Source organism: Podarcis raffonei, chromosome 7, assembly GCF_027172205.1.
Source record: "Podarcis raffonei isolate rPodRaf1 chromosome 7, rPodRaf1.pri, whole genome shotgun sequence".
NCBI lineage: Eukaryota > Metazoa > Chordata > Lepidosauria > Squamata > Lacertidae > Podarcis > Podarcis raffonei.
Window position 1 is genome coordinate 34,315,656 of NC_070608.1, and position 16,940 is coordinate 34,332,595.

At 41.8% G+C, this 16,940-nt stretch overlaps 1 protein-coding gene across 3 annotated transcripts in view; it reads right to left on the bottom strand.

Annotated features, from left to right (window-relative positions):
- PREX2 (phosphatidylinositol-3,4,5-trisphosphate dependent Rac exchange factor 2) overlaps positions 1-10,308 on the bottom strand; it is a 111,799-nt gene extending 101,491 nt beyond the window's left edge. Inside the window, exon 1 of one of the 3 annotated variants that reach the window (XM_053395938.1) lies at positions 10,279-10,308. In XM_053395938.1, coding sequence (XP_053251913.1) covers positions 10,279-10,293 — 15 coding nt within the window. In that variant the 5' untranslated portion in view covers positions 10,294-10,308. Of the gene's footprint in view, positions 1-3,767; positions 4,321-10,278 lie in introns of those variants that run through there. The other 2 variants (XM_053395936.1, XM_053395937.1) reach the window with 2 other exon arrangements.
- Positions 10,309-16,940: the final 6,632 nt, after the last annotated feature.

Here is a 16,940-nt window from a genome sequence, read left to right on the forward strand (position 1 = left end):
TCACTGATCCTTTGCATGGATCCTGCTTGGCTACTGGATTACCTTTGGGTTGTTTAACAGACTTCCTGTGGTTTTTAGTTTTGTCCCCTAAATGAGCTGAAATGTCATTGTCACTGTCTGGACCATGTAAAATATTTCCTGGCTGGTGTAAAGATTTCGAAGATAGGCCCAAAGAATAAAAAGTCTTTCAGCCTCTTGTAATGGGAAGTGCATCATCTGTTGTACTGAACAAACTTTTAGGAAACCCAAGTTCCTTTGATGTTGTTGAACCACAGAGAAATCAGCAATAGCCTGAAGATTAATTTCAAACATCAAAAAGAACAGCATATCAAATAATTTCTCCAAGGCTTCCCCAGAGTTCACTCACCACTTCAACAGAAATCTCAATTTTTGCACAATTTTTTTTTTTACCTAATGTAGTATTTATTATACACTTATACAAATCTACTGTGTGACCATACTTGGAATTGTGTACAGTTATGGCCACCAAACCTCAAAAATGTGCTTGCAGAGATGGAAAATGTGCAGAAAAGGGCAACTAAAATGATCAAAGGGATGGAGTGACTTCCTCTGAAGAAAGGCAACCGTGTTTGCATCTCTTTTTTGCATAAACATATTTGCGGTGTATAAAACGATGCATGCTGTGAAGAAAGTGGAGAGAGAGACCTTTTCTTCCCTTCTAATAACACTGGGAGCCAGGGTTATCCAGTGAAGCTAAACAGTGGGAGACTTCCATAGTGCACATTCAGCTCTGGAATTCACCACCACCAGCTCTGGTGGTGACTATCAACATGGATGGTTTTAAAGGTGATTATACAAATTAACAGATAAGACTATCAGTAGCTTCTAGTCAAGATGGATCCAGTACCAAAGGCAGCATGCTTCTGAACATTTGTTACCTGGTATCACAAGTGGGAGAGTGCTACTACTGTACTCATCTCCTGCTTGCAGCTTCCCATAAGGTCTAGTTGGTCACTGTGGGAACACTATGCAGGACTAGATGGACATTTGGTCTGATCTAGCAGTGTTCTTCTTATGTCTGTATTAATGCATTACTGTATACATATGGTTTTGCTCAACCTATGTACCTTGTGCCCTCCTAGCAATAGTTGGCAGCTACTAGCACCCAAAGGAAAATGAATTATAATCCTATTCCTATGCATGTTTACTCATTACTAAATCCCATAGTGCTTAGTGGGACTTACTTTCATGTAAATGTGCACAGCATGGCAGCTGTAGTCTCACAATGAGATCAACAAGAAAATAAGAGACCAAGGCAACAATCCAAAAACCCCACTGTTGCAGAGGTCCTATGCATAAGAATGTCTAGGACATCAGCACCGCCATTCTTTCACATTTGTGTAATATTCATAAACTGTATTTTCAGGAAAATTGAATTTAATTTTTCATGTAATATTAGTACATCGAGTTTCCCCACCTAAAAAGTACTTCAGGGATTCCCTGCAACAGAGTTCTGTTTCTTTGCAAGTTTCCACATTATCTAACTAATAAGAGAAGTTAATTCCAAGGTCCAGTTCACTAGGTCACAGTACTTGACCATCTGACCCAGTATTGTCTACTCTGATTGGCAGCAACTCTCTAGGGTATCACCTGAGGGCATTCAGGTCACCTGCTACCTATTGTCTTTTGCTTATTTATTTAAATCGATGCCAGGCCTTGAAGCTGGGGTCAGAGGTGGAAATAGCTGCTCTAGCCCCCAGAGCAGTGCACATGTTGTGCACCCGGGGGGGGGGCTAAGCATCCCGGGGCCGCGCCCCCCGCACCCCCCTTCCTCCGCCAGTGCCCAGGGCCTTCTGAATGCAAGGCCTGTGTTCTATGATTGAGTTATTGCCCCTCCTCATAAGAGGGCAGTAGGTAAACAATGCGTAGTTCACACACATTGGGACACTATCCCGGACAAGCTTAAAAAGGTAAAGGAGTAAAGGACCATTAGGTCCAGTTGTGACCGACTCTGGGGTTGCGCCGCTCATCTCGCTTTATTGGCCGAGGGAGCCGGCGTACAGCTTCCGGGTCACGTGGCCCGCATGACTAAGCCTTTTCTGGCAAACCAGAGCAGCACACAGAAACGCCGTTTACCTTCCTGCCGGAGCGGTGCCTATTTATCTACTTGCACTTTGACATGCTTTCGAACAGCTAGGTTGGCAGGACAACCTTACATGCACACAAATCTCACTGGAATATATAGACACTGCACACTTCCATTTTTTACCAGAGCCTTAGCTTGAAACTCCAGCTAGCCTGCACACATCCCAATCTTCACAGGTGTTAAATGAAACTTAAATTTTATTCAACCCAAAAAATCCACCACCATCACCCTCCGCAGCCTGAACTAAGACGTAATATTTGTGTCAACAGCTTTATTTTTCAGGAATGACCAACATTGTACTAAAAATACAGACAAAACAAGATCTCAGGAGTTTTCAACTTGTTGACAGTTTTTAAAGCAAATTCCAGGTGCATCAGATAAGGAGCAAAAAATACTTTAACAACTATATTTTGTGTAAAACAGAAGCTGAATGACAAAACACAGTATAGTATGTTACTCTCTACTGTTGGTCTTCTTGCCAAAAGCCAAGCTGAGGGTTTTCTCTTGCTTGATAAAGTTCACAGATCTCAGAAACCTAAGCAGGAAGTTTGCTGTTTGAAAGATTTCCCCCTCAGGATGAGAAGGGGGAGAAGAGAAAGAGAAATGTGAGGGGTATTATGACAGGCACTCCACAAAACTAAGCAGACAACTTGAGATTTGTTTATCCCAAAAGCTTCTTAAGTGATGCTGCCAATAAATGTGTAAATTAAGCCAGGAGGTAATATAGAGATGTTTGCGTTTATGATCCTTCACAGGAAGTTCTACCTTCCTTGTTTCTTTCAGAAGTCTGCTTCATCCAAATGCAAAAAGCTTCTTCTTTTATACTGAATTCAGTCCTGTGTAAAAGGTGTGTTACCTTTACAGCTGTGCAATTCATAGTCATTTCAATCATGGGTCACCAACTTATTACCAAAATAAAATTTTGAATAGAAGGATGTCAAGGGGTGGAGAGAAGGGGCAAATGCTACATGTGGCTTTAATATTGAACAGCTGCTATAGATCAAGCATCCCCCCCTTTTGCTTGTGTGTGCCCCTCTCTCTCTCTCTCTCTCTCTCTCTCTCTCTCTCTCTCTCTCTCTCTCTTTTACCCCCTGCCAGAATACTGTGTTACAAGGATTATTGTAAATACAGAGACTGTGGCGCCTTAGGAGATGAAACTCTAAACTTCCAACAGTTAATATCCCCCCAAATGTACCTGAGGCAAACAGCACTCAATACTTTTCAATGCCTGTGCCCAGAGAGGAAGTTTGTTTGTTTGAAATGTTAGCTCCATCACCTCTTCAACACAAAAGCAACATGCTTAAAATCAGCTGAGGAAAATACATGTCACAAGAAACACCACCCTACCCCCCATTTTCTCCTCTGAGGAGGAAAAACACAACATGGCTTTACAAAGAGACCTGGATCACCCAGAATTCGCCTCAAATCTTCTCTCTTTTTTTCTTCTACTTGGTCCCCAAAGCTTTTGAGTTCCTCTAGGAAAACCATTCCCTTCCCCCTCCTCTCTACTGGCAAACTTGGCAAGGGGGAAAGATGGGGAGAGGAAGGGAGGGAGAGAGGAGCAGGCTGGTTGTTTGTGCACAAGAAGTTCAGGACGAGGCGCCCGAGGAGCCCCGCGCGAAGGCGAAGAAGCGCGAGGGGGGAGGGGCGGGCAACTCACCGACACCAGAAACTCCAGGGTGGCCACATAGTCGCGCTCCGTCTTCAGCAGCTCATTCAAAACGCACACCCGGAGGCGCAGCTGCTTCTCGGGGTCTTTCCCGCTCTCTCCTTTCCCTTCCCCTTTGCTTTCTTCGGTCATTGTGTCCTATTCCACCGCCACCCCCGAAAGAAGCGCCTTCGAAACTTTCCTCCCCTCGGCTCCTTCTCGTGTTTGGCGAGGCGGCCGGCAGGACAGGGGAGGAAACAGGCGGGGAAATTCCCTCAGGGGTTCAGAAAAGACCACAACAAAAGAGCCCGCTCTGTTCCATGGCGAGGCCGGAGCTCGCTTCTGTGGGCTCCCCTCACTATCCCAGCTGTGGAGGAGCAGCTTCGCTCCCTCCACCCCTCGCCTCTCTGTCCCTCTCTCTCAAGTGTCCTTTCCCAGTCAGGAAGAGGGACCCAGCCTGAAGGAAGTGCGAGTATTTCACCAGCTCTCGGCTCTCTTTGTATGACTGTGGGGAGATTTGGAGACTTCAAGCAGCAGCAGCAGCAGCGCCTGGACATTAATCAAAAGCTTTGTATCCATGTGACTCCGACCCCTTTCCCTCGCCTGCGCCAAATCTCAGCGAAAAGCAAAGGAAGCACAACCTTGGGAAACGGTTGCGTGCCAGGAACTGCTTGTTTCACACACAAGCTTGTGCGCTTTTGGAGTTTGTTTCGGGGCTAATTGGAGATCTCCCAGTTGAGAGGCTGCGGCTTTAAAATGTCCCAAACGAGCTAGACTGCTGAGATTCTGGCTCCAAGTTTGTTATTCTTTGTGTTTCACAGCCAGTCACGGGTCGTGCCTCCTACCCACACATTCCCACTCACCCCCACATAAGTATCATTTAAAATGCTAATGTATATGTGTGTGCTTTCGTAAATGCATGCACACATGCACACAGTCACACAGAACCTATAATTAGGGATTGCTGTACAGTATATAAATACAAATCCGGTTAGTATACAGCATCATATATACATCGTGCAATCAATTAGTTGAGGCATAGGGGCCAACCCCCTGGGGCTCTGGGTGCCCACCCACAAAATTCCCATGAAGGGGCCAGGGTCATGCACACTGCATGGCACCCATGGCCCCTGGCACCCATGGCCGTGGGGCCAAGCTGGCACTCCTGAGTTGAGGTATTTGGCAATTTGCTGGTCTAAAACTGGATGTACCTCTCATGGCAGAAGCCACAACAAATAAGGAATTCAGCTTATAATAGCTGTACATCCATTTGTAAAAAAACACACACACAAAAAATGCACACAAAAAACCAGGAGCCTTGCACAGATGACCAATTTAGGTACAGCCTACCTGTAGGGCTTAATCACACCTGTTGGCACACCTGCCTTCCATGCATTACATTTGCACAGGGCCCTATGCATGTACATCCAAATGTATGTTGTCTGCCTCCATTGCTGTAGAGGAATGGAGCCTGTCTACATTCTGGTATATGCAAGTGTAATTGATCTGTAGAAAACACAACCTGAAAAAGAGACCATGCACACACTTTTGTAAACTAAGAAAATAATAAAAATTAAAAATAAATAAATGTGCATGTTAGCAAAATTATAGCATCTCCTGCATTCTGATTACATGAGGTCACTGAAGCTCCACTCTGGCACCCTTGCATTTTAAAAATATGCAGCTATTTAGTATACAGAATACAGGTTTGCTATTGCCCTGGCCATGCTTCTAAAACATTGGATTCAAATTTTTATTGCGATACTTACAATGGAACACTTCCCTATGTTGTTATCCCATCAAGTATATGTTGGTGAGCTAAAACTTTACTGACTCTCGCAATAGGATGCAATGGAGGGGCAGTTCAAAAGAAAGCTTGAGAGCCACCAGAGAAAAGGCAACAAAACAAGAACAGTAAACCCTCTGTTTTCTTTCCTTTAATGTGTGTATGATTTAGAAAGCCCCATCACAAATTGTGTCATGAGCCAGCGTACAGAGAAGCTACTGTCTCCTGTGAAGAAGAGGAGTTTTCCTGTAAAGATACTAGTGTGTGTGTAAATGCCTTTGACAGTACTTATCAAAGCATCTTGATCATGCTGTTTGCAAGAGAGAGTTTGTTTGATGTACATTATGAGATTTTGTAGCACTTGGACTAGGGTTTGAGAATGTTGGCACTTCAGACAGCATGCAGGTGTTTCACATAAATTTAAAAAGTGACCAACACAGTTACTTGAAGTCCAGATATTCTGATGTTTCCATTGCTTGAACTATCCTTGGGTTGCAAACACACCTATCATTGTAATTGTTTATTAATTGTCCTCCACCTATGTCTTAAGGCAATGTTCAAAATATGGGAAGTACTTGGAAGAAAATTATATTTCAATTGTTTAGTATTTCAGTGCTTGACAGGCTATGTTGGCTTAAGTAATGTGGGCATTGCCCTATTTTAAAAAATGTTTATATCCTTTCTTTAATAGTGGAACATGCAGTTTCTCAGTGTTAGGTTGCAATATTGATCATTTTGTTGATGCTCTCTTTGTTTCACAAAACAAATAAATATTTTCTTAAAAAATCAAATATGCCTATATTCCTATGTAACAGGTATAAAATTTGCTGCCAAACATGAGTGGATCCATATAAATATTTACCTCTGCCTTCCTTTAGCTGAAGGCCCCAGACCAGTAGAGTTAAATTTTTATATAACCCCACCCACATTTGGTGGCAAACTTCATACATATTACATGGTCTCCATCTGGTAAAGCTTTGCTGTGCCCTAGGAAAGTCTCCTTTTTCTGTATGTCTTTTTGGATTTACCCAGATGCTGAATCCAAAAGTCTTTGCAAGGGAATGTCCCCTTCCTGCTACCCCTGCCATGTGGCTCAAAATCCTGCCTTGTAGGGAGCTGTCCAGCAAGTCAGTGATCTGGAAGTTTAGATAACAAGGGGAGCTGTCCAACAAGGAGTAACAGGAAGCACACCAATATTAGGTGTTGTTTCAGCACTAACTAGACCCCAACTAAAAAGCTTTAGAGTGTTGATCCTATTGGACCATTCTCAGGAAGCAACACTTTCCAGTCTCTGCTTCTTTGAAGCCATGGCAAAGCTTGTTTTCCAGTTAAAACAGAGACCCGCTATAACCTGCTGCAACCCAGTGATGGGTTGTTAATAATTGTTAATAACAACATCTGTAACTGTATGTTTGGGTTTAACTTGTTTGGTTTAACTTGAATGGTTGGTTGAACATCGTTTACCCTTCATCTCAGTTATCCTTCCATTATACATTTTATGCCCAGTGTCAGTGATGGTAAACCCCTCCTGAGAAATATAAGAAATTTCTCCCCAACTCCCCCTTCTCCAAAAATACTCACTTTCATGGGAGACCAACAGTCCATGAAAGGAGGGTGGGGTTATCACAGCCTGAGCTAGAATCTGCTTCCTACCAGCAAGTGTGTGTGGGGGAAATATTGCTACTATTTTCCATCCGTTTACATGGTTATAATCTGTTTTGAACATAACCCTGAAACCATAGTTCAGCATTATGTGAATGAGCAGTGGTGCTCTTGCACTTTCTCACTTCCTTTGGTGTACTGGAAGCACGTGCCTTTTATTTTAAAGTAACTAAAGTCCCCTCTGATGTCTGAACTGGAAGAACTGTGGTTAGTTTAAACCAGAGGTGGCCAATATGATGCTCTCCAGGTGTGTTGAATTCCAGCTCCCATCAGCGACAAATAGCATGGCTAATGGTGGGAATTGTACTTCAACTGGAGGGCTACTTTGGCTACCCTTGGTTTAAACTATAGTTTGTGTTAGCAAGTCAGTATCATAAACCATTATTTGATTCCAGCTTGTTTCAACAAACCATATTTTAAACTGTCCACATTCTTCTTCCCCAGTTCATAATGACAAACTCTGCTTAATTTAAAATAGGAACACAGTTTATGGTCTCCTCATCAGGGTTACTAAAGACAAAAAGGCAAGAAGGAGAACACAAGCCTGAGGCTTGATACTGCTCATTCATGTAACACCAAGCTATTGTTTAGCATTAAAACCAAAATGGGGCTATGTATTACAGATGGATTTCAGATTTATTGTAACTGATTTTGTAGTCTGACCAAGATAAATTCCATCTTTTTAGAATGTTAGCTTTGCCCTGCAGGGGATATGTAACTGTTAATAACAACATCTGTAACTCTATGTTTGGGTTTAACTTGTTTGGTTTAGCTTGAATGGTTGGTTGAATTTTGTTTACCCTTCATCTCAGTTATTCTTCCATTATACATTTTATGCCAGAGACTCAATACACAGAATAAAACTGAAGATGAGAAGGAAAATTGATGGTTGGAAATATTGTAAAATAAACTTTTAGCCTTATTGTAAAAAAGGAATGACCAAAATATATTTATCAAAATATTTTTGTTTTCTCCAAAGTTATCTATGAATACAGTCTGGCACAAGTAAATGCTTAACTCTCATTGATATCAATAGGATTTACTGTCAACAATTCAAGATTTGCCCTTGTTTGTTCCATTTATTGAAGGGGCAGATTCAATGGAGGCTTGTCTTGTGCTGGAGGAAGTAAGGGAGGCAATTTTCACTGATTTTCCCCTTTTCATAGAATCATACTCTAAAGTTGGAAGGGACGTCAAGGGCCACCAGGTCCAACCCTCTGCAATGCAGGAATCTCAACCTGTGGTGTCCCCCATCCAATTTGAAACCATACTGAACCCTGCTTAGCTTTGAAAATGTACTCAGAGTTTTATTACTGCACCAGCCCCCAGGGCCACTTCCCTTGCTGTTCTGGTGGGCCCCCCAATCCTCCAGAACATCTTTTTGGGATGCAAATACAACTGTAGGGGAATGAGGGATTGATGGAAATAGCTGCCTCCTTTTCCTTCAACAGGAGTATCCCATAAGAGGAATTCTCCCTAGATCCCGACCTCTTACTTTGTGAGTACACCCACAGGTTTTACATCACTCTGTCCTCCAAAACCTTCCAGGTTTATAAAATAGTAAGGAATTTTAAAACTCTATATGATAATGGTTCTTCATGTCCCCCTCCATGAGAAGTCCAGAGGATGCCAACACAACAGACCTTTTCAGTAGTGGTTGCCTGCTTGTGGTATGCTCTCCACAGGGAGGCTGGCTTGGCACCTTCATTACATATTTTTAGGCAACAGGCGAAAACATTATGTAGCTTTTAATTATATAAATTGTCTTCTAGATTTTTCTTTGTTTTCTTTTATGCTGGTTGTGAGTGTGTGTATGTGTGTTTATATATTGTAAATCGCTTTGAGTTTCCTTGGCAAAAAAGTGACTAAGACATTTTAATAGTAAGTAAATTAATAATAATAATAATAATAATAATAATAATAATAAATACATTGTGGCATTAATTCCAATCACTGCTATTTGTCTATTACTTGTGATCCCTACTTTATGTGTACTGAGGCTGGATTAATTTTGTCTTATAGTAAGAGTAAGAGCTTTCTATATATTACCATTTTTTACTTTCAGATGGAAAGTGGACTTTTCTTGGTAGTACTCTTATTCCTGTAATATATTTTAAACATTTTACATTAGAATTATTTTAGCTGAAGGCAAAATATTTGCATAAACCTTTCAAATTCTTTGTCGACATCTCTGGACTTCAAATGGGCTCCTTTCATTTTACTGCCTTTATTTGACTTTTGTCTTAATGTACAGGCAAAGAGTTTTGAAAGAGAATGAAATATTTATAAATAAGATTAGCATAAGCTAGGATAAAAATTATAAAGGTTATCATCTCCAGCCATGCTAAAATAATACACAATTATACATACTATGTAAGCTTTGTTGAAGCATACAATGTCAGCGTTTTCCATATTTTTAATAATATAACTACATGCATAATGTACAACAATATTTAAAAAGTTCAATTTAATCTGAATTGTGAATGCATCACATAAAAAAGATGCATTAAGAAAGAAAAATCCTGTGATTTATTTTACTTTTTATGTGATTTGCTTGGTTAAGGTTGCAGTCCTTTGCACATTTATGTGAATTCAATGGGACTTGCTTCTGAGTAGACATGTATAAGATCATACTGTAAAACGCTTTTTACAGAAATCTACAGAAATAATTGAACACACTAGATTTTCCCATCTTACATTCAGATAAACCTAAATAATATATTTAATATAAGATAGCAGGGCTTGGAAGAAAGGTAACCTCTATTTAGTTCTACAAAGAACTGGCAAAAGATAACATACCTTTGATACACCTGTTTCCCTTATTGTCAGTATGTTGAGACCTCAGTGTAAGAGAAATGTGTGAATACAAGACAGTGCTCTACTTAATGGCTGCCTGTTTCACAGCATCCCACCCACAAAAGTGGGGAAACATGAAAGGAAGGCAACATTATATGCTTCCTTTGGGGAAGGCGTCAGATTTTAAAAACAAAACATTCAATTTTATATTAAGTATGTGGCTAACACTGACCCAGTTTCATTCAAAACAGTTTGACTTTCATGTCTCTGCATCCTTACCAGAACACTGGTCATCTGTCCTGTGATTTCTGAGGGAACTCCCGCTCAACGCATGAATGATGAAGGCTGTTGTTCCTGGTTGTTTCATGTAATCTAGAAAATAAAAGCTCATTCAGTACATAGTAATTGAGAATAAACATGCTACTTGGTAAGATTCTGTGACACAGTCTGAGCAAACTTGATAGTTCATATATTCAGCATATGGGTGGCAGGGAGTTCCCTATCCTCACATCCTGGTCATTCAAGAGAAGTGAATGAACAATTGGCAGCACTGGGAATTTGTAAAATGGGGGTGTAGTGGGGTGTCTGGAGACTGAATTGGCTGCCTTCACACACACAGTGGGTTGTCGTGCAGAACACTAGAGAAGAAACATTAAAACACAGGGGATGGTGGGAGCAGGATCTTAAAAGAATACAAGATGCTTCAAGGAGATGGATTTCAAAGTTTATAAACTAGATGCTAAGTTGATAAAATATTTTACTCCAATAACAATCTGTTAAATGGTTGGTTTTCTGCCCTGTAGCTTCTGCTGAGCTCCATACAGGTTGGCTGAAGGACTATCCTTGTTCTACTATGACTCAGAACTGAAATAGACAAGTTACAGGAGATTACTTTCCACCATAACACTTAACCACTATTGTTCCCCAACAGTCCTCCCCCTGCCAACTGCTATTAGTCCTGCTGGGGGGAAAGACAGGTCCGTGTATTGTCTCTTGATTAACCGCGCCTCACCTCATAGAACTAACAGCAGTTCTGGGAAGGTGATTGTCACTGTCCGGTTCACAGGGGATCGAAGTCCCAGCTGGGGATGTCAGGACCGGGGGCAAGATGGCGGGGTGGGAGCAGAAACAGGAGTCCAGAAGCCAGGAAGTCAAGGGTCTGAGGGTCAGAGAGCTGGGAGTCAAGAAGCCAAGGGTCCGAGGATCAGGAAGCAAGGAGTCACAAAATCAAGGGTCCAAGGATCAGGAAGCAAGGAGTCAAAGAGCCAAACGCAGCAAGGCAGGGAACATGTTGCTGTGGCAAAGAGCCAAAGGGAAATGCTGACCTTGTATCCCTTCCCGGCTCTTGCCACCAGGAGCTGTGAGTTACCAATCGGCCTCACCTGTGCGGCCATGCCTTACCTCTTCAGAACAAACTTAGGAAGGCCCCAGCCCTGCAAAGTCCTACTGGTCACAGGGCCTGGCTCCTGCATGCACTCCTGACGGTGATTTTGCTTGGGAAAATAGAATTGAGGGACAGTAATGTACACTTCCAAGTGTCCCCAATCTATTTGAGGGCTTCCATGGCTGCTTTTGAGCTGAAATCAAAATGTCTGGTGATCCAATAATGCATCTCATCTGTTTTCATCCTAAGAGAACTGCTATTCTACAGAAACTTTCCTGTGAGCAAACCTACTTGAACTCCACAGAGTTTACTTAGCAGGCATTCCACTATATCTTCACTGTCCAGAACTTGAGCTGTTTGCCCCGCCCCCACCTCATCAGAAAATCTGTGGCGTGAAATTAAACTCCAGAAAGATTCATGGAATTAAATACTCAACACACATTCTAATTCCCTTTGTAAATATATTTATTCTTCAGATACTGTGGAGCTTACACATCATTGCTAATTTGCAGGGCTGCAGCTCTACCACTAAAATAATCATATTCCATTTGATTTTTCAATGAATGTTTATCTACATCTACCGAATGCTGAGAATTAACAGTAATTTGCTGGAACCAGACTCACTATAGAAAAATGCATATAAAATTGAGGGTCCAGTTGTGAGGTGGAGGGGATATATTGCTCCTTTTTCATTTCATTTTCATTCACTGAACTTATTAAGTTGCTTGTCATCTGAAGGTCTCCAAGCAACTTACAGCATATATATTTTTGGGGACTCGAAATTAAGAAAATGGGGGGAGATTGCCCATAGTTGTTGAACTTTTTCGGGGAGGATTGCCCAGAGTTGTTGGGCTTTTTTTAGCCAATCCAGCAGTTTGCTCACATGCCTATTGCAGTTCAAATATGAAAGAAGCAAGGTATGAAGACACTCTGGCTGCCATAGTGTCTGCTTACTTCTTCATGCTAGTTCAATAAGCTATTGAGTCCAGAACAATCACTCCCCTTCTTCCTTGTCATGCAGAGCAAATGCAGCACAAGGACCATGCAGACATTTGAAATTAACTTCCATAGTTAATTTTTCCCAGTCAGATAAAATATTCACAGATATCACAGCAGACTATAACCCACTTTAGGATCCACAAAGTGTTCTTTATATTTATATTGGCAGGTTCTCTGCTGCTTTTCATGCCCAGAAAGCCAAACAAACAACATTTTGATAATGTTTCGGGGTGAGCAAAACTTCTTTAAAATTAAAATTAACAAAATTTGCACAGTTTTATGGATTGTCAAGCTTTCATGCAATAATTAATTATTGACAATACAGTTTTGCCATTTGGAATAAGATAAGATTATACACTGTCATCAACAACAATAATTAGCCATCTGCAGCAGCAATCAACATGTTTTATATTTATTGCACATGGAGGACTCAGTTGAGCAATGCATCCAAGGATGCATAAAATAGTATTTCCTTGTACGGGGCTAGGAAAATGAAGCACAGATTAGAAAATTCTATGCTTTAAAAAAAACCTGACCATAAGGGATGAACCCATCAGCTATAGACAAAATCACATATAGTTCCTAGCTGACTTTCCCCAAAAATCTATTATTAACACACTAGAAGAGTATTATGGCCTTCTGGCAAAATAATAAACTGAATTAATTCATCCAAACAAAGCAGGCTGTGCATAAACTATATTCTGCGGCCTCATTTTTCATCAACTGCACATTTTTTATTTCTTCCTTTCCTTGCACTATCTTGAATACACACATCCTTGTTACTGAGAATAATTTATGAAGGACTTTAACATGAAAGTACTTTATAATAGTGTTATTTGTCCTGAGAACAATAATTTAATGCAGATCAGTGCTATCCCCATTTTACAGAGGAGATATACTACTAAGGACACCCAGTGGGTCTAGCAGTTAAACTAGATGTGGCATTAATTGAGTGAATACAATGAGCATGCTCATTGTTAATGTAAATGTAATTGTTAATGTAAATTCTCTATGTACCTTCTCCACAAGAGGTCCGGAGGGGGGCAATACAAGAAGGGGCCTTTTCTGCAGTGACTCCCTGTTTGTGGAATTCCCTCCCCAGGGAGCCTGACCTGACAACTTCATAACATATCTTTAGATCTTTAGACAGAAACATTCTCTGTTGACCAGGCCTTTGGCTGATTAACATTCTGTGTTTGTGGGGGTGGGGTTACTGGTTTTATTTTATTATATATTTTGTGTTCTCATTTTGTATTTTTATGTTGTGAACTGCCCTTTGATCTTTGAATGAAGGGTGGTATACAAATTTAGTAAAAAATAGCAATATAGCATCCATGCGAAGCAGCGTTGGATCTGCATCATGGAAGAAGTAGGGGGTTCAACCCTTTCCCCCTATTGCTGTCCCATTGAAACTTGCCCCATGGAAAATTAGCACAGGAGGGAAGCCTCCGTGGCTTAAATAACAGTTAAAGAGGCAGGACGAGCACAAGAGACTGTGCTGTTGTCCCCACTTTTACTCCTTCTCTCCTACCTCTGGTACCTCCTACCTCCATGTCCTGCTGCCTCTGCCACCATCTCCCTCTAGCCCACCCAGTTCACAACTATTTCTTTTTTGTTGTGCATTAGCGGCAGCAGCACTGGGTGGCTCTCCTCATCCTTGTTCAGAGGCCCTTTGGCAGAGCAGGAGGAGGGGCGTGGGCAGGAGCAGGAGCCTCCTGCTTCTCTGGGGCGTACAGAACTGACCTGGAAGCAAGGTGGGAGGGACACCAATTCCCCAGCTGTCATAAACTGGCAGACACTGAGGAAAGGGAAGAGGGGTGTAGCCATGATCGTATACACTGGGATAAGCTGAAGTTGGGGAAGGAGAGGTTTGGCACTTTGGAGGTGCTCAATGGACATCAAAGGATGTCAAAGGGGCAGCCGACAGTTCATGGGAGCCCGGGAAAGTAGACACCAGAACCTGAGGTGCCCCTTTCTCTGAAAACATAATGAGCAGGAAGTACACTTTAAGAGACTGAGCCAGGCAAGAGAGTACAGCCCAACTTACTAGCTGAGCAGGTGAAAATCATGGTGGTCATTCAGCTTGATTGAGCTTAGGGCAGGTCATGATCATATGCTTCATTAAGGAGACAGGCGCAGCTACTTGGCTACAGCAAGCTCAGGTGCATCCAATAAAACTGGGAGGAATCAAAAGAAAAGCAAGGCAGAGGCTTTGTGTCTGCTCAACTTTCATTGTTGACAGACCATAACTTGACTGTTTCTGGAGCTCCACTGGACTTAGATTTTGGGACTCACTTCAGGATTCCAAATTCTTCAGAGACAGGAACTTGGCCTTACAGCTTGACTTTTAACCTTTCTCATTGCATTGGACATGAGCCTGCAATTGAACATTGGACGGTCTGACTCCTCTCTAGCATTGCCCTTGGGACTGTTATCAATAGCTCTTTCTGCCTAGATAGACTACACTGCTCACTGTGTGCACTATCAGGACTTACCTCGCGGTACACCAGCATTCAGGGCACTACCTCACCCCTGTGCATATGCTGTTTGCATCGGCTGTCACATTTCACTTCATGATTGGGCCAGCTCTGTTTGTAGGTACAATTTACACTGAGATCATGGAAGGGGGGAAGGTTAAACTCTTCTGGCTCATTCTCTATTGTTCCACTGTGGCTCCGGGGTCAAACATGGCTGCTATTTATTTTATTTATTTACATTCATGCAACTAATGTCCCATCAGCTTTGACCTTAGCCTTAGCTTCCTGTTAGCCAGAATTTTCTGTCTTTCCTGGAATTCTCTTAATGTGTCTCTTGGTCAGCTATTTTTTAGGCTATGCTGCATTTGGAATTATGATTGCTCTCATGTTAAGACTTTGGTGCATTTGCATCCAATTCCTGATTGTGAGGACGGGCTTCCTGGAAACTGAAATACATTAGTTATGTTTGCCTCATGAACCCACCTACAAATAATATTATAGCATCCATTTCACTTATGAAACCTGCCATGAATGGGGCATAGAGCGTGTCCATTCTACAACTCATGCTGAGGCAAGACATTTACAGTTCAGAATTCCTCCACAACTGGAAACATTAATTCGGACACCCTAACCTCAGTACTTTGTCTTTTGTTTTAGTGCCACCAGCACCAGAATGTTTTAACAGGAAACATCTCCTCTTCCTCTAGGAGAACCTTGAGCCTAAAAAACAAAATTGCAGCAATTAGGATCAAGCATGTTTGAGCTGCATTATTTGTCTCAAGAGACCTATTTTCATTGTGCTTTGCATGTGCATTATTTCCCAGTGACTCTAACAGAAATAGACTATTTCCATGGAATTTTGGTTTCTACCACACCATTTATGACAGAAATTTAAAGAGAGACAATGCAACAGTTATGCATCCAGTTCAGCCCACAAGGGAAGAATTACTCACTCTGGATTGTTGCTCCTCTATTCATGTGGTGTGGGCGTGATTTCTGCCAACTTCCCGCTCTGCAGTCCCTTGCACCATATCTCTCGCTATTCCCAGGAGTTCCGCATCTACAGGAAAGGAATTTTCAGGGAGTTCAGAGAAAAGCAAGAGGCAGGAAAGCTCATTCCATGAGAGTGAACTCTGTTCTAGTTTAATTCATTTCCCCAATTCATATATGTTCACAGAACTAATATTTTCTCCATACAGAATTTCATTGACTATTTGATTTCTTCATATTAGTACAGTGTATATACACAGATAGTAATTACACTCTTCATTCTGGTCTGTAAACATCAAGACAGTCAGTTTAGCATCACTATTTTGTTAAGATGACAATTCCATAATGCAATCTTTCAGTAACAAATGGATTTTTAAAAAAATTCCTGAAACATTTGGAAACTGGGTTGCATTTTTTACTTCTCCCAACAAATTTACTGTATCTCGCTAATTCTAACTCTGTAAGACGGTTTAGTATTAATAATAACATGGCCTTCCATTGTCCATGAGTAGAAGTCCACATATGATCTGGACCTCTGCCTTGACTCTGAACATGAGTCTGAGAGATCATTGAACCAGATGCCCCCATCCAGTTCCTTCAGCAGAAGCCCAATGACATCTTGGATAGGTAATCAATCAGGTAGGTAGCAGATTGGAGGTGCAGGACCTTGGATAGCTCCAAACAGTCAACCTATTGGGACATGGTCTGGTACTCAAACTGAGGCAATATTTTTTGTCCCAGTCTCTGTCCGTTCCTGGAGTAAAGAGCCCTAAAGGGATAGTCCTCTGGCCTGGAGTCTAATACTCCATGAGTATTAGACTCTCACTTCTACTTCTGCCATATACATTGCCTATGCCAGGAAGCAAGAAATTCAGGTCCTAATGCCCCAGTCTGGAGGGAGATGGTCCCTTGAGAGTATCTGGCTCAGGAATTCTAGTTTAAGGGTCTCTGGCATAAGCAGTTCCTGGCTGATAGCCTCAGGCTCAAGCCCTGTATAAGGGCCTAGGTCTGGGTTTAACATCTCTGCAAATTGGTAACACTGCTGGTCCACCTCCTTGCCATAGTCTCAGTTGCTGGTTTCAGTCAGGATA